Here is an 18,879-nt window from a genome sequence, read left to right on the forward strand (position 1 = left end):
CAGGAGTGACTGCTGTCCATGAACTGGCTCCGTGATAACTCACTGCAAGGTCAAGGAAAACTACTAATTTCTGTATGAACAATTTCACATGGTTTAAAATACATGTTGTGGAAGTGTGAAATGAAGTTTCAAAATTTTGAACCTTTGCCTGAATTGGAAATATCAGTGTAAAGAGTTACATTTTATTTTCACTTGAAATAACTTTTTGTGTAGGCAATTTTGAATAATCTCAGATTAGCTTCAGACCTGTTTCCATCTTGCAGGACCTCAACACGAAATCAAATGTCCATCCCTTGAAGTGCTTCCATTTGATGATGTTGAAATGCATTTTCAGAAATAAAAGCTAATTTGGCCCTAATAAAACACTTTCTCAAAAAAAGACTCAAGGAATTTTAAAAAACCACAACAAACAGAAAGGTCATTTAGTCGCATGGAAGAGAGCATTAGTACCAGGAGGCCTCAAGGAGAACAAAATGCCGAGGTTTTTCCAGCACTCTCACCACCACGCTTCCCAAGGTCCCCAGTGCTGCAACACCACTCTTCTGAGCACGGCTGAATCACCAGGCCTCATTTGCAGAAGGGATTCTTTAGGGAAAAATAATTGGAAACTTCTCTGGAATTTCCTGGTTCTCTGGACCTTGTTTTAATGTTCCACCTCAGTACCAAGTGATGAAGCTGCTTTTGCTGTGTGTTCAACACGGATTTCAAGTAGAGAGTGAACATCCTTTGAGGTACTGAATAGCTAAAAAGACATTCTATTTTCTCATCTAGTAGTACTTAAAGAAAATTTCCTGCAGCAAACAGCATCAGACTAATGCACTGAGTTGCCATGGTTCCTCCACCTCAATCATAAAGGCCCAAGTACAAGCCCCTCAGAGCCCGCTCATCAATTATTGATTCATTCTGAACTGCTAGAATTAGCATTTTATTGGCTTTTCTTTCCCCAGACCAATATCTGTGCAAAGCTTGCTAATTTTCCATTGCTTAATCGCATCTTAATGTGTTAAAAATTCACGCACGTACTTGTCACATTTCCGTAGTGTTTGCAGAACAACAGTCCTTTTATTTTTCAGTATTTATTGTTCAGTATACAGCCGCGTGATACACTGAAGCTAAAAAAAAATCGGGGAGAATGATTCACAGTAAAACTCTGAGAAGTTCGTTTCTTCTAAATCAAGGCAGAAACAATTCTCATACAGTCTGTGACCAGTGACTAAATTCTACATTATTTTAAATTTAATTAGCACTATAAATAAGTGACAATACTACTATAACCTGAAAATAAGTCAGGGGCAAGATCTGATCTACATCTGTTTTCTATTTATAGTGTTCATACTCGTGTATTATTTTTATATGCATACACTTGTATAAAACAACAACAAAATAAAACTGTCCCCACAACAATAAACAGGGTATATTGTACAGCGTATAAATTATGTTATACAGTAAAACTGATCTCACATCCCATAGGTTATGGGATACAATAATAAATAAACAATGATATATTAATTTTCAAATTTAAGAAATAATTTTAAAAAGGAAAGTAAGATATTATGTACAACGAGGTTGATTCATCATTACCACTTTTACTCCGATTTAAAATAATGGCACTTTCATGTCATGGGAACCTTGTAAGCAATAACGTAGTGAATCACAGTCAATACATGCAACTCATCGAAGTTGTAACATTTTAAGAGCAACCTGAATTTTTTTGAGAGCTTGATTTTGCAACCCTGAAGTTAAATTGTTCACACTTAGTTTCTCTGCCTGCCTGTTTAATGCATATAGAAAAAAACCCCAAACATGTCTTACGGTATTCACCAGGTTTGCTTTTTGATTTGGAAGGAAATACTCAGCTTATTGCTGTGCCATTGCTCTTTCACACCAAACCAAACCCAAGCCATGGAAGCCTATGACAGTCCCACGGGTCCATTCCACTTCGATAGTGGCTGATGTGTTGACTTTTAATGGTAAGTGGCTCCCTAAGTACCTAATCACTCATTTATAGAATTTAAAACTCTAAACTAATTTGGAACATTCATATATTTTACCTACTGCTAAGCTGGCAAATATGACTAAATTACATGTCTGTAATCTAGATAATAGCTTATAAATCCACTAAAGCCAAGATGTGCCATAATCTACTACACATATAGTTGTACCTAATTCCTAATTTTGCAGTGCTGCAACTCTCCAGCAGCAAGTAACAGAAATGTATGTATGTACATATGTAACAGAAAAGGAGCAAAGCAGCATTGTGGATGGACTCATGTCTGCTGTTCTCATGCTCACTGATTACATTTATATTAAAAGCAGTATCAGCAGTGGACTGCTGTGGGAAGAGAAGCACAAAATGCTGCCCAAGAACATCTGGAGCCAGATGGCCCGGTAAATAAGTGGCAATGTAGTCACAAAGTGATACTTTTGACAGCTAGGGCTGCTTGTGCTTCTGTTAGTCATAGTTTCTCCAGATGCTCACAGAGCACGATGACGAGGTCTAACGGGGAAGCTGGGTAAGAGTAATAAATAACAGCTTATGGGTTTGCTGCACCAGACAATTTGTCCTCTGAGCTTTGAGAGAGACAGGAGTCAGCCCTGGGGGGCTGCAGGTAAACGCAGCCAGTCCTTTTATGTCTGAGTAAATTTAAAGAAACAGTATGCTTCACACTGCAAATCAATGTTTATTTTACCACATAACCATCAGAATTGGCAATAGGGTGCCAGAGCGCATCCTCTCTAATCTATCCCATAGCAACACGGGAGCACAATTTTCAAATACACATATTTATAAATCTGGTAACCACTTTTGTTCCTATTACTTAATTAAAGATTAGAAATGCTTTGGGACACACATACGCATGCACACATTAAAAAAAAAATATTTTTTTTTTTGTTGCCGTCAGAAATAGAAAGTGCCAGGTAGTACATCATCGTTTCCTGGTCCCACTGTTGCCACTGGCAGACTTATTGAAACTTCTGCTCATTTGTGGGAAGTGTACAGTTGGCGTTCTTTCAGTGGGGCCGTACAGCCCTAAATTCCTGGCTGTAGCTGACTTTCGAAGAGGCTTGACACTGGGAAAAGGATTGAAGACTTGTGGCTTTGTGTGCCCAGGCTGGGGAGATTTAGCCAGGTTTCCACTGTCGCTGGATGAACTAGAGGACTCGGATAAACGTGGCTGGCAGGACTGATGGGATGTTGACTCAGCATGAGTTTTGTCATCTGAGGTGAGTTCCAGTGCTTCCAGTTTTAGCTGAACCACTGACATGTTTGTACTGCTGTCCGTAGAGACTGGCTCAGACAACTGCCGATCAGGTTTTTGAGTAGTCCTGTCATCCAAACCACCTCCTTCTCTTTCTCCAAGGTCAGAATGTTTGGAAGTCTCTTCCTTTGCACCAGGATTATTTGTTTTACATCTCTCGCTCTGCTCATCTATTAGCCCTATGGTATCTCCGTAGCCCAGCTGGCCTTTGGCCCTAGCAATATTCTTTCGATGAACTCGTATGTGAGTGCGCCACGGAGAGTTCAGTTTTGTTTTAAGGTCTTCTTGGGGAATGGGAGACATTTTCCCTGCAGCATGACTTGGGATGTGAATAACAGCATTTCTAAGAGACCTGTTGTTCAATTTCATCTTCTTTCCTAAAAGTAGGTGGTTTATCACTGGAGAATGGTTTACCTGAGAAGGGAGGAGGCTCGTAACCGGCCCTTTGTCTGAAAGAATTCAAATGAAACACAGTATTGTTAAAGATCAAAACAAAAAGTTCTAAGGATCCACTCCAAATTTGATGCCTTTCTTGAGGTATAAAAAGGTTTGTAGGAATAACTTCTATTAAAAAAAAAAAATCACTGAATTTCTCGTATATCTTGGAGTCTAACACAAAGCTGTAACTTTGGTAATAAAGATTTCCTGTCCTCCCTCCCTGCTTCTTACCTCTGGTTAAGTCCTGAGCCAGGAATACCATGAAAATAAATCATAACAAAAATAGCTTCTTGATTTTTGGAACTGCACTGTAATTGATAGCTTAACATTAATATTGGCTTCTGATCTTTCCCCACTCCTTAATTTCTCTTCCAACCGTAAAAGGCAATTCAGTCCCTGTAGGAAGTCAGTCAAATAAACTCTCCATGAGGCTTGTGTGACCAGAGAACAAACCAATGTATTTTTAATGGATAAACCACACCAACTCTTCTCTACTACGTCCTCTTATTAAATCAGAGCAGTAGACTCAGAATTAGGTAATTAGATGACAGTTTGATTAAACAACAAACCCAGCCCCCATCATGATTAGTAAGATTAGGAAGGTTTGTGTTTGAGGGGTGGGGGCTGGCAATTCTTGGGAATCAACATTTTACTGTTTGCACTGTTTCTTCTGGCTACACCCCTTGTTCAAAGCAAATACTTCACCAATATTTAAATATATATATATTCCTTACAAATTATGTTAATGTTCATGAAAAGCTGAAGCTCTATGTATTCAAATCATAGACTCATTTAGGTTGGAAAACACCTTTAGGACCAAATGCTCCTGCTAGGACAAGTTTAGACAATTTAGAAGAGGAATAAAAATTCTCCACAGTGATCCATCTGCATGGTTCAATGCTGACTTAAAAAGATGACACTTAAGTGGGGAGGAATGAGTGGGGTGGGCTGCGTTCAGTTTGTACACCCACAAAACCTTCAGCTGCGCTGTTCGTGCTAAGCTCCGTGTTGCTGAGTTTGCCAATTGGGGAAGTAGACTCTGTAACAGGGATTGCTAAATAATGGATTGATGTCCAGCTCACAGCAGTGTCATTATAGCTGGGTAAACTGTCAGCCAGAATGGTACATCTAAGCCAGTTCTTCAGCTGCATAATTTGCCATGTCCAGATGAACTCAGAGGAGTTAGGATAATATGGACCAGCCAGGAATCTACCTGCCACTTGGTCTGAATGTACTCATCTCCTCATTTCACTTTTTACAGTGCATCAGTACATCAATTCCAAGAATGGCAAAGATTTAAAGTTTTTAATCAGAGAGATCAACACTTTGCACCCAGATAGCAAAGATACTTTTAAATACCATTGTTCAGTTGGTCCCTGGGACCTAAAAAAATCACAGGGTCGTCATCTTCAGATCCTGACAAAAGAAGAAAAAACATCACCTTTTCATTTACAGTCTGTCTGTACAAAGTGGTTCCCACTTTACTGCTAATGTGTTATATATTCCATCAGTCTCTCTTGTTTTGTCTATTTGGTTAAATGTAAAATGTTGTTTGCCCTGTCTCCTATGATGAAGTTAGCTCGTAATAAATCAGTAAATGAAGCATGTCTTTGATACGTTACCTGCTCTGATATACACATGGTGAACCTGCTGTTGCTGCTTCTTCTTTATCCTGGAATATTGCTTTTTCAGTGCATTAATATCAGTGGTCATACGCTCCATCATCATGCTGTTAAAAGCAGCATGATACTCGCTTCGGCAAGAGTCTATTGCTCCTGGACTTAATTCTGCAATGTTACTAGAACCCAGACTTTGTTCTTCATTCTGATCTGCACAGAGTGGGAATAAAGCGAGGATGAGGAGTAAAGTGGCATACTCAAGAGTTCCACAGATTATCTACAAGAGAAGTCTATGTATGATTCCTATTGTCTTATTTAACCATAGTCTTTAATTAAAAATTTATTATAATATGCATATTTAACAAAGCTGCACTATTTATAATGAGAAGTATTACATTTCCAGAACTACTCCTTAAGAATAGCAAGGGTTTGAGGGAAGTTTAAAGAGCACAAAAATCAATTAACATAGCAATGCAAAGTTAGAAGCACAGTTCTTCAATAACCCAAAAGTACATCAAGCCATCACTAAAATAATTCAGAAACTGATTATTAAAGACACTCAATTGGTCAAAGAGGCAGCTAACAATGCAAGTTATAAAATGCATCACAGTCAAGCAGGCTGATACCTGGTGATACCAGCAAGAAGCATCAAGAAACAGCTACAGCACCACAGGAAGAAAGCTGCTAGCAGCAAAAGGGATAGGCACAGAGCAGCTGAGGATCAGGCAACTTGAGAGCTTCTCTGATCAGCAACTGCAGAGCAACAGCAGCAGTGCAATTTATTTTCACAGCTGTTTCTGATGCACCACCAAACTGGCACTCCAGGGTCAAGGGGATAATTACTTTTCAAGGGATGTTTGCTTGTCTTTGGCTTAGTTTGCAGCAGCAGTTTGATGTTCTGCCTAAGTGCTAGCTTGAAGCAGCAGGTAGAGACTTACAGTCCCTCAGGAAGAGAAAAACATAACAGCACAGCAATCAAGAGGAAAATTGCAGCTTATAGGTCTCAATAAAACCAAGCCACAAGAATGATGATCTTTAATCAGATAATAGCAACTGCTACATCAGTCTGGAGTTTTTTTGAGAGGAAGGTGGGGATGGGTTGGGGATAAATAACTACAGCCTCTCCCAGGATATCACTAAATAACTGTTGATCCAGTACCACTTCATAAAAGCTGCTGCAAGTTAACAAATGATCTGCTTTTCTTGTATGGATCAGAAATTTATTCTGCTTGCAGAGCTTGCACAGGTGAATGCACAATTCTGTCATAAATTTTATTTCAACGTAGAGGGATTTGAAAAATAGTGACATTTTGTCAGAATATCCTAAACCATATCCAATGTTATAAAAATGTTAATATACCCAAAACATACAACAGTCTGAAGGTTTGGCCAAAAGGGCAGTGAAATGACCTGCAGAATTCACTCCTGACAGGTTCCAATATTAGCCATGTATATGCTAATAAAAGTTAAAGTTATTTATTACATGTACCCTCTTCAGAAGATGCTGACTACCTAACAGCTTTTTTGGAAAAAAAACATGAATTTAGGGTGGACTTTTTTTTTCCACACATATGCTTCTTTTTTTGTGGGTGGGCAACACTGTGGGGTTGGGTTTTTAACCATTAGTATTATTTAGCCAAATCCTTAACCCACACTGTCATTTACTGTATACATAGAGCCTGACTTTGAAGACACCTCCATGCACCACAGAGAAAGTCATTCTGTACCTGCTGTAATTTCTACATCAACATAAAATATAATTTTCATAGCAGCTCTCACAGAGGAAGCTACAGACGATTTCTGCAAGGTCATGCAGATTTAACTACATTTCCCAAAATGAACGAAAGCACTTTTACCTTTCATTTGTTTTTGATATTTTTGGATCTCTGGTGCCAAAAATCCACTTAATGGTCCAAGGCAGCCAATTGCATTGGCAATTGAGTCTTCATCATCTAGGTCATTCTCCTCATCACTGTCTCTGGTTCTGCCTAGCCTTCTGTCAAGCGAGAACATAAGAGAAATAAGAAAGACACATTCTTAAACATGAGTTACCAAACACCTTTATTTCTTTAGGAGCATACAAGGGAGGATGCCACCTGACTTTTCACTATCTGTGTAGGGTAAACAAAAACCCTATATGCCACAAGCAATGCATTTCAAACTTACCCTGAAAGTGAAGTCGATTTTACTGCTGCAGGGAAAGGAGTAATGTTGTACGTGTATTTCTCCCTTAATTCTGCCAGCTGGGGGAAGGGAAACTGAGCCATGGTATAAACAGTCTAGAGAAAAAAAAATACAGCTTTTAAAATTGTCACTTTAACTAAGGGTCCCACAAAAGATTTCTCCATGAACAGACGTCTTGCAGGATTAAAGGCTGCACATTCTCATGTGCTGTAAGAAAATGGAAGTGGTCTAGTTTTACGATTCAGTATTTCCTGTAAGAAAAATAAAGACTGACTCACTAGAAAAATACACGGCTCAGAGGAAAATAAATAAAAATTTAACAGACAACATGAGATGCAGGGTCCCTTTCAACTCCTATACTTACTTAATAATCATTGTCAATGCTTTCCTTGCCAGCACACCAGAAATCCTCCTCCTCCAATTATGACTTCACTTAGATGAATGCATCATTGAGATTTTCAGGATCTTGCACAAGACCTACGTTTCTGCTCAAGTATTCAACAGTGTATTGACACTAGCATAGATAGGAAGGAACAGATCCTCACTTGATATGGACTGTTTAACAGATCCATTACTTCACCTAAGCAGACCCAAGAGGTTGTAAGAAGGAAATCACTTCAACTCAAAAGTTAGGGCCAAAGAGGAAAGACCCCCTCCCCAAAAAAAAAAAAAAAAGTTAGACCCAGCTAACTTTTCTCCTCTCAGTTTCTGGTTTTGGTTGTTGTTTTGTGGTTTGGGGTTTTGGTTTTTTTTTGACAGGGGTTTTTGTTTGGGTGGTGGTGGTTGTTTTTTTAAAAGAAATTTGTTCTATGGTGAACAAAGAAACTTCTCTGCAACTCTCTGAACTCAACATGTAGTCCCTACAACTTAAAACAAGGCCGTAAAAAACTCTAATACATTTTATTTACTTCAATACTCAAAGTAGAAGACAAATAGTTGCAAATGCATTTGCTTTCAGCATTATTTTTCCTTTAAGTCATTTTGTAACAACAGAGTGTGTGTCACCAGCCAACCTGGCATAGAGGCACATCATATTCATTGCAACATCACTGTTAATTTGTTCCTAACTATTTCAGTTGCCTTTTTTTTTTTTTTTTCCTGCTTTTACACACAACTATTCAGGACTTTCAAATAACTGACACATAATTCATTGGGAGTCTCAATGTCAGAAGTAAAAAGAAAAAAAAATAGCTGAAATATGATTTCTCCTAGTTTTTTCCTGAGAAATCATAGCTTTTCCCCATCTTAAATATTAAATGTCTTCCGAAAGACAGCAACATAAAAATTTCTCATTAGCTATGACAGAAAATCTTTACTTATATTTTTTTTTCTGTGCTATTAAGTCAGTGGCATTTCCATCTGAAAGCAAACAGCCTCAATTAAGATGAAAATAAATTCTGAACAATTTTTACATAATCCATTCTTGAACCATGCCTTGTCTGTGCTAAATACATCAATGAAAATCATAAATATGAATTCAGTACTAGACCTTTCCTGACAGAAGAAGAAAAAAAAATGTTTCACCAACAGCAATGATGTAGGCAGTGAGGAACAGGAAGGACAGCCATGGCCGGATCAGGCACAGGGCAATAGTGCGGCTCATCAGGCTTCAGCGTGAAAATGCTTTCACAGTTCAAGTCATGCACACACTCTAAGGCAAGAAGAATGCCTACAGAAACCCAGAGCATAAACTAAAGCTTTGCCACTCCATGAAACTACAATGCTACTGTGAAAGACAAATATTCTCTAGGGCCTGAACAACAATATCCCGGCACTCTACCAGACAAAGGAATTTTATAATCTGGAGAAAGACCCACCTCCGGCCCAACATGCCTGCCTGCTTGTTTGATCTCCACAACACTTTCACCTTTTTTTTCCCCCATATGCCTCAACTCTCTCCCTTCATAGAGAAGGAGGTGTGTCTGGAATTTATTTCTGCTCTTTATGTCAACAGCCTTTTCAGGTAACTTGTTCCATATGCCAGTTACCCTTTAAGTGAAACAGGCGAATCGGAGTCCTCCATTTACTCCTTGCACCTACTGTTTCAGATTATGCTTTTAGCTTTTGCCTCTCTCCAATATGTATCTCTTCCAGATGCTGTGCAATTTCTTTCATTTAGCATACACGTTTTTAACTTAATTACTTGTTAACAGATTATAACTGGAGGCCTCGCTTGCCACCTGGCTAAGAGATCCAACAAATAAATTTTACGCTGATGCAAGCTCCACTGGAAATTAAAAAAAAAAACATTGCAAATCAACACCTGTGATCTCCTCACAGCAATGATTCAGAGTCAAAGCATCCTGCTCCTAGTTTGTACATAGCCTTGGATGCCATTTGGTTAATTCTGGTGAAACTGTGCCCAGGGGAAATGGCCTACACCCACAAAGCATGATGCAGCCAAACTGACCATCTTATTTACGGCCATGAGGGACAGATCCTGGGAAAAAGAAAAAAAGATTAGTAAAAACACCTCTCTTTTTACCTTAAATCAGTAGCATTTGTCAATCCTTTGCCTTACCCTAAAAATGCAAAGCCATCTACACCCTCAGCAGAATACCATACAGAAGGTTTTGGGCTGTGGCTTCCAAAACAAGGTAGGCAGTTCTGCCTTTGCAGACAGCTCAAACACACTTATCTCAAGAGCCTCCCCACACTGGTTTAAGGCTCCCCTCTCTTTTCACTTTCACTAAGAAAACAAAACAAAAAGCAAAACCAAAAACAAGCCCAAAAGAAAACAGACAAAGTACTACTCAAGTAGAAAGTTAACAGTAAATACCTTCAATCAGGGTAGCTCTCTAAAGGAGACAGTCTAAAATGCTAGGGTACTACAGAGGGATTAACCCCTGTTCCCCTCCACCACAGTAAACATCCAGGGATGCCTCTCCTTTTTCTGTTTGCTTCTCTTCCCCTCTATGCTGGAATGTTTCTAGCCATACAAACTGAATTAGTTTAGCTGCTTATAAAAATGCTCACTTTCTGAGAAGGCATGAAAGCATGTATTCAATCTAGCACACGCTGTTTAGAATACCTGCAGACATCTGGTGTACAGCCTTCTGTCTCCATGTTAGAACCAAAGTTTATTAACATGTCAACAAAATGGCGTTACTGAATACTGTATTTGTTTAACTTCTAGTCCTGAATACATACCTGGTCTAGCATCTGATCTGTACAGCATTTACCCTTTCTTTACTTAAACTGTTCAATCTGAAAAGGGAGGAAGCTGTAGGCTTGCTTGCTCCTCCAATCCCTCCATGCTCTCCTCAGCACATTGTAAGAACACTTGCCATGCAAGGGCCAAATCTGCAGAAGCTTTAAGCCCTCAATCCTAATTCTATCTACTGTGTGCACGGGAGGGAGGGAGGGATTCAGGCAGGTAGGTATCTTTAATGATAAACTTGCACCAACTATACATTGCTGATGGGAGAGAATGAGCACAAGAGCCCTCGGCTCTACTTTAGACATCTGCTCCATCAACACTTGCCCCTGAAGCCACACCTCCCTCCTTGAGCTCCCAAAGGAAACAGGCCTTTTAGAGCAGCACAATTTGTCTTCTAGGGGCAGAGAAGTGCTTGGTACTCTTCACTGGCTTAAGTGAGCCTGGACAGGTAGTTCAGATGCAAATGTAAGTGTCATGCAAGTCTAAAGTAAAATGTGAAATGATTGCCAACAGCAACCTTTACTGAAATGTGTAAGGAACGCCGAGTAGGATATTAAACCTTTCCCACAGTAGGATGCTAATCCTTGAGCCACCTTGTAAAAAGTATTAGATGTAAATTCACCATTCTGATTTTGATTAGGGAAAAAAGAAAAGCAGCCTGGATCCTTTCACTAATGCAATGGTTCATATTCCTTTATTTTCTTCTCCAACACAGAGAAAATTGTTCAAATGCAGCAGGCAGGCACATGGTGGCATTCATATCCCCTAACGACAAACACTTGTAGTGCCTAATTCTCTTCACTTACAGTAAAGAGAGCCTAGAGCCAACACCTCAGATGGAGATGGCTACACTGCCAGTGCCTGCCTCTGACTTGAAGAATGACATCTAGAACATAGAGTGGTTTCTTCAACTGAGAGGACACACGTAAAACAGACACATTCCTTCTCTACACAGAAAACTTAAATCTGACACGTTCTCCGTATCAATGTCAATGCTATCCTACTTTAACACTCCTGTCAGTGTCACAACACACATGTACATTATGAATATACATATACTTTGCACCAAGTACTTATTTTTTGCTGAAGCACAAAAAACCTGCTAATTTAGTATAGTTGTAATTGCAACAGTTAAATAACCCCCCAATATCCTTCCATCCCTCCAACCAGTAAGTTACCTATGTTTTCTATTACACACAATGGCGAATAAAGAAATCCACACTGAGTCACTAAAGCCCACCTCAGCTTTCCTAACATTATTCTTTGTCACAAATGCCACATCTCGATTTTGTACTGCTCTGAAGACCAGGAACTGAAACACAACGAATATGAGAAGATGTCAGCTTGGGCCACCCTCCTTATGCATCCTCAATATCTGAACTGCCCTGTGAGAAACTAACATTTCTTTAAAAATCATCCAAGTACCTCTGACTAGCTGTGTTTCCATTTTTGAAGCAAAACAAAGGCACAGTGCTCACCTCTCTTCTTCCTAGAGTTCCCTCATTAAACAAAACAACGGCAATAACAAAAGTAAAAAATCTTAAAGTGATCCTTTACTTCAGAGCAGTACTTCACCAGACAATGGAAGCATATTATCCCAGAGAGTCAATATGTTTTTCTTCCAATAAACAGGTGACTTCTCTTACCTATAAGTACTGTAAATAAACTTATCCAACTTCATATACTGAGACTGACTTTGTTTTCCTTCTCCTAAGTCAGGTAAAAAATTTCAGATTAATTATGTGCTCTCTATTTGCACCCATTCAATCACCATACTCTAACATCAAAAGCAAAGCTCCAGAACTGTAGCATGTAGTCTTTATAAAACACCTCAGCAGTCAACACCTCAAGGATATAAGAAAAAAACCCAAGTGCAAATCAATACAATTACATCAGTAATACTAAAGGCCCTTTCCTTTCCCAGAACAATGTGGATCTTTGTTCTCATACAATGACGTATGCTTTAAGAATTCAGGGACTGCAATTATCTACAAATGTCTCTGTTTATAGTTCACTGACAACTGTTCATGGCATTTTTTTTAAACATGAAGGATATTTTTTTCCCTTCTCACTTGATAAACTCTTGTCTCCCATAGTGTCTGCAGAATGACAAGGACACAAGGTAACAAATAACTGGCCAAAACATAAAAATAAAACACCCTACAAATTATGACTACTGAAAGATTCTACAACTTACTTGCGTAAATCCAATTGGACATTATATCACAACAACTTTCATCTGTCAACATACAACCAGTTTTTATCAAATGGAGGCTGGTGGTTATCTACACTTAATGCACAAGATAAGATTTTAGCTTTAACTGCAGGTCATCTATTTGTTTCATTGACATGCTAGCTCAACTCAGTTAACTTAAACTTTTATTCTTGGGAGAGTTTAGATTTTTGCAGTATCTGAACAAAAATGTAATTTGTTAGAAATCAGCATCTCAAGGACGCACAAAAAACCACAACAATAATTATATCACAATTACTCACCTGCATCAGTTCATTGCTGTCAATCAGACTGTCTTCCAGCATCTCCTGCGTCAGCTTGCCCATGGTACTGTAAAACTCATCTGCAGTTTCACAACACTCTATTTGCCTACATCAAAATACATGTTGTTTTTTTAATTTTGCCTTTACATATGATTATATGTCTCCAAACCAAAACTGAAATTTCTATCATCACAAAATATGCTCTTCCATTAGCGACCTTAATCCTTAACTTTAGTGCAATCCTTCTCACACTTCCAAATAATAAAACCATGCACACCACATTGAAAACAGGGGTGCAGTAAAAGGATGTACCGAGCACAGCTTACTGTCCTGACTGCTCACAGTAAAGGATTCATGTGTGTCCAGACAGGTTACCACCCCTGCCTCTTTCACTTCTACAACATGAGAATCACTAAATCCTGCCTCCTATTAGCACAAGGGAGCTCTCCCATCAGCTCAAAAACGAGCATAAAGCTTTTTCACTGCCTCATCACCCATTCTTCACTATGCACCAAACAGCTGAATTCACTGGTTGAGCTGTCGTTTTGTCAGACAGAAACATATTTGCTGTCCAGAAAACATTCTGGTGGAGTAAATTAAGTATAAATGTATTTACATATGCCATTGTATTCAAAAGAGCTGAGCTCACATGATGCAGAATGAAGGAAAATGCACTCGTATCCTGCATACTTGTGAATGCTATTTCTAAACTAAATTAGAGATGCAGAATTTTGTTTGGTCGTTTTGGGGGTTTTGTTTGTTTGTTTTTTGCTTGGTTTGGGGGGATTTTTTGTTTTGTTTTTTCTTCCCAAACATTAGAAGTCTAAAAACACAGAATCACCCGCATAGTGTCAGCTAGAGGAAGGGAAATACAAGTAATATGCTTCTGTGAGTTGCTGTTCCACATACATTAGGGTCACCCACTAAACATCTTCTCCCGTGAAGTGAAAATTTTCTTTTACTTCTATCCCAAACAAGTGCATTGCTGGCTACATATTGCAGCCTCCCCTGTAAAATACAGCTGCTGGAACAATCAAAAAAGTACACAGCTTTTTTTCTTAAGGATTAGACATGGAAGCTTCCCTTGATCTTCAGGATCTATAGAGAACAACCACTGAATTATGAAACTCCTACTGAAATCTTAACAGTTCAGCTACCAGAATGATTAAGTAGTAAAAAAAAAAAAAAAAGTGTAGAAACAATGGGTACGTAGCCAATTATCACAAACTTATTACTTACTTTCCCTGGTACCTTCAGTCTCTCATGACCTCCACATACTCCTTTCTCTACTGCACCTATTTTTAACCTCCCCATTCTTTCAGTCTCCCTCAAAACAAAAGTATGATTGGACCGCCCACATTTTAGGAAAAGCACTTCTCACCCCATTTTCCTGTCTGTAAATAGTCTTGGGAAGTATGAAGATCATGAGACTATGATCACTGTTTCAGGCCCCACTTTACATCCCCCTGTTCTAATTCCAGTGGTGAAGAAAGAGGAACAAAATCACAGTCTTCTCCCAGCAAAAACATAGTGCCCAACCTTTTACTTCCTCATCTCATTTGACATCATTAATCACAAACTTACTGAATTTCAATTCTTGTTCAGTTTTAGTGATTCCTTGTCTTCTGGATCTCTGGCTATCATACCAGTGTCCCTTTCTGTTAACTGCCCTCAAATCTGCCAGACCTTCCCATTCCTCACAAACAACAGTTACAAGGTGTGCAGTGTGATCAGCTTATTCTTTTGGACATATTCTTACAGATCTCTTCATTCCGTTCATTCGAATTTTTATAAAACATGTTTTATTTTTGCTTTAAGTTTTATGGTAAGATCTTCAAAGCAGTGACTTTGTTTTTTATCACGTTATGAGTTGGAACATTTGTAATTACAGCTTTAAGTGCACAGAGACCCACTGCAATAGGACCTTTTATCTAAAGGTACTGTACAAAGTAGTAAATGGGACTACATATAGCTTAATCCTAATGCAAATGATTCATGCAAGTTTCATTCATGAACTGAACAAATAAAGCTCTCAGGAAATTATTATTCTAAATATTATTCTTCAGATTAAAAAATAAATATACTAAACAAAGTCTCTCGCAATGCTACTAGCCTGCAGTGCCAATTTATTGTAAAAGAAAAAAGAAATTAAACCTCCAAGGACGGAGCTGAACATAAATCCCCGTGGTTCAGTCTCAGAGAAAAAAGGAAGGTGAGCATTGATAGGCACCACAAGAAAAATTTGATGCAGCTGCTGATGCCAGCTGACAGAAAGTTTCTAGCTGAACTAACATCTGCTCAACCTGTTAGAACTCACACCTCCCACTGAAGTCAGTGACAAAACTCACCTCTTTGGGAGCAGTGTACGCTCTTTGAAATGCAAATACTTGCTATGACAACTGAGGAGTTCAGAAGAACTAACCATCTCTTGTGTTTTGTCCTATGCGGTGAGTTTCCAAGGCCATACAGGACTATAATAGAAACTTGCCTAGAATGTGCTTAAAAGCAGAGAATTTCAGGAAAAATTGTTTGCAGGTCTTAACAACAAAGAACCATGTAACATAAAATCATTCTCTTAGTAACACTGAACTCTTTTCTTGTGCATACCCAATGGGCTCAAATCCTTAAGTCTCCTTAAGTGAAAATAAGCGAACTAACATCCCCAGCTTCAGGTACCCAACCAAATTAGCTAGTCACCCTCAAGTCTCTCTGTTAGTCTTTCCATAAAGTATTTAGCAGCTCCCTCAGAGGTCTATGTTCTGGAAAGTCCAACCAACCTTTTAACACAGCATGAAGACATTATACATGGACAACGCAAACTGGAGACATTTCCTGCAGCAAGGGTCAACTAATTATCATGCCTATTGTAGCATGATGTCAGAAGCACGTGTTTTTGGGGAAGCCACAGAGGCACTTTGTGCAGCTTTTTCAAAGCAGAATCATTCTTCTAAAAGATTGCATCTTGTTTAGAATTGAGAACACGCTCTTCAGAACAACACAAGTTTTACACACATTGCTCATACTGAAAAGAAAAATCCAATAAAAATGACCACTTACTCTCCTAACTTTGCCCAGATGGCTAAAGCTACTCTCAGTATAATTTCAGAGCCTTCAAAGAACACTGAATCCCAGATCTTCAGAACTGTATGGTTAGGCAGGCAAGTGGCAAAGAGGGTCAGAAACCACTGCATTGTGAAGACATTTGTAAGTGGGGGTTCGTAGCCTCCTGAAATTAAAAGAATAAAAAAAGGCTTAAAGTAATTGCAACTTACTATTACTTTACAAAGAGTATAAACTGCATACTAAATCCACCAAACATCCTAGTACCTCTGTTATTACTCAAAACTTACTTACCCTGCAGCTGTACAAAGATAAGCTGAGAAAAACAACCAAAAAAACCCAACAACATCAAAACCCCCCAAACCCGCTCCATTTCTTCAGAAACTAATGGCGTAAGAAGTCTTTATCTACATGAAGGGGAAGGTGACTGTCTCTGTAAAGTCTTATCTATTGCTTTAATATCCTGATGCACCGCCAGCTTAGCAGAAGCCACTGTAACACATTCACTTTTCCTTTTGACTTGTTAACTTTCAAACAAGATTTAGTATTTCAGCCTGAAACTCTGAAGTTTTACTTTCTTGTTATGCTCAGAGAACACTTTGTGCATCCTAGTATCAACTGATGCACTGAAGGCCATGATCAAGGAGGCTGCCGCCTGTGAAAACACTTGCAAACAGCAAATACTTCCTTGATACCTCTTCTTTCTTTTTATGTAGTTTGGGAACAGTCACAGATTATTTACATGGAACAAGGATAGTAGATCTTTTCTTAGATGGAACTCAGGGTGTATTTAGCTTCCAGACTGAAAAAAAAACTCCAAACAGCAACAAAAACTTCACCCTCCCCCAAACACTCCCAAATAAAAGAGCTATATCTTGCTAAAAAAAAAAAAAAAGTCTGGAGGGAATGCTATACCAGGAAAAAACAAAACAAAACAAACAAACAAAAAAATCACAGTGCAAAGCCAGTTTTCAGGTAGTAACCCAAGAAGTACTTCGGAATTTTGCACCTGTGTATTGCTAAGCATCCAGGTGAAGAAATTCTAACCAGCCACCACTGGCTCACACATTGTAACTTTTCCCAGAATAGCTATGTAAGCTAGCAGCCACAAAGAGCAGTGCTAGGACAGGTACCTTGAGCTAAAGCAAGAAATAACCTTTCCAAGGTAGTCCTTGTACCAAGCTGTGTGTTACAGTGTTGTCACTGCATACATTTAATATCCTTGTCAACACAATTCTCTTTGCAGTTAGTAGTGAGACAAAATTATTTCCCCTTTATTTTTTCCTGAGAGCACCACTTATTTATGTTAAAAGTTACCAATAATGGAAACCGTCATCTTTCACCTTCACAATTTAAAATATATATTCTAAGCAATAAACTAACGTAAACACTAAAAATACTGTATTTTTAGACCAGTGCTCAGATGAAACAATAGCAAAAAGGAATTTAATAGCATTTTCTGGTGAACCTACCTCCACTTTCTCTGTTAGCAGCCCTTTGCAGGGTATCTAAGTGCTGGGACAGTTCAGGAAGCTTCATTCGTAAAAGATCTCGGAAAACAGCCATATCCACAGAGAGAGCGCGGAGATTATTGACAAAATAGCTATCAGGAAGCACCTTATCAATTAGGTAAATCATGATCTATAGGGAAAATGAAATATAATCATGTAGGACTTACGGAGTCAGTTATTTTCTAGGAATCACAGAAAAAAATATAGAATTTTAAAGTTCTCTGTTCACTAAAGAATGGCTTGGTGCCAGTGGCAACACATGCCTCTGGTGTCTCCATTTATACGGGGAGAAAATTATCTTTTTAAGCCTCCCCAGATACTCTAGGTCTCCACAAGCAGTCAAGTTGCAAACGCTTCTTGAAGCTGTCCAGAATTTATGAAACATTAATGACCAAAATCAATGTCACAGTAAGCTACACCCAAATGTGAAGCATTACACAAACCAAAGGCAACTTCTGTCACTTCTGATGCTGTGTTTTATGAGAATGTCCACACTGTTGGAAAGTTCCACTGCCCCTTCTCTGGTTGTTAACTGCCACAACTAGAAGACTGATCTTCCAAATCACCTTTTTTCCTCTCTCCAAAATGCAAGATACTGTTCTTTAAAAAAGATTCTCCACACATTTTACTGTGATGTGTTACCATGTGCTGCACTTCATCTTGTCACTTTAAAAGGTGCTAAATTAAGCAGCATGAGACATTTTAAAGAGGCATCTGTTTCAAGCCAGATAGCTCAACTATATGGGTGATAATGTATTAACTGGATACAGTCAAACTTTTGAGAATGAACAAGTGCAACAAAGAAATATGCAGAAGTTGATGTATATCATCAGCCCACCAGAAGATGCTGACTTTCACTTCAGGATCTTTTACAGTCTCTATGGCCACTCTACAAACCATAGGCAGAGAGCTTGCATGTGGTCATCCCATCTGCTTCAACTCTCCATTACTCCTTCGTTAAAATTTCAAATGAGCATCCTTATCATCTGTTTCATACAGCCTCTTATGCTTGAGAGGAGCATGGCACCTCCATACACAGGAGACAATCCTCACAGAATGGAATCACAGAATCATAGAATGGTTTGGGTTGGAAAGGACCTTAAAGATCATCAAGTTCCAACCCCCCTGCCATGGGCAGGGACACCCTCCAC

The 18,879-nt window shown here is 38.8% G+C and overlaps 1 protein-coding gene across 1 annotated transcript; it reads right to left on the reverse strand.

Annotated features, from left to right (window-relative positions):
* Positions 1 to 2,661: 2,661 nt before the first annotated feature.
* Positions 2,662 to 17,890, reverse strand: TBC1D30 (TBC1 domain family, member 30; the record flags this gene model as incomplete). Its single annotated transcript, XM_010080898.1, is given in 7 exon segments — positions 2,662 to 3,709; positions 5,321 to 5,527; positions 7,174 to 7,313; positions 7,484 to 7,596; positions 13,158 to 13,263; positions 16,215 to 16,383; positions 17,690 to 17,890. Coding segments are annotated over 7 exon segments (1,718 nt in total), but the record flags the coding sequence as incomplete, so codon positions are not given.
* Positions 17,891 to 18,879: the final 989 nt, after the last annotated feature.

The sequence above is a fragment of the Pterocles gutturalis genome, unplaced genomic scaffold, assembly GCF_000699245.1.
Source record: "Pterocles gutturalis isolate BGI_N339 unplaced genomic scaffold, ASM69924v1 scaffold44234, whole genome shotgun sequence".
Classification (NCBI taxonomy): domain Eukaryota; kingdom Metazoa; phylum Chordata; class Aves; order Pterocliformes; family Pteroclidae; genus Pterocles; species Pterocles gutturalis.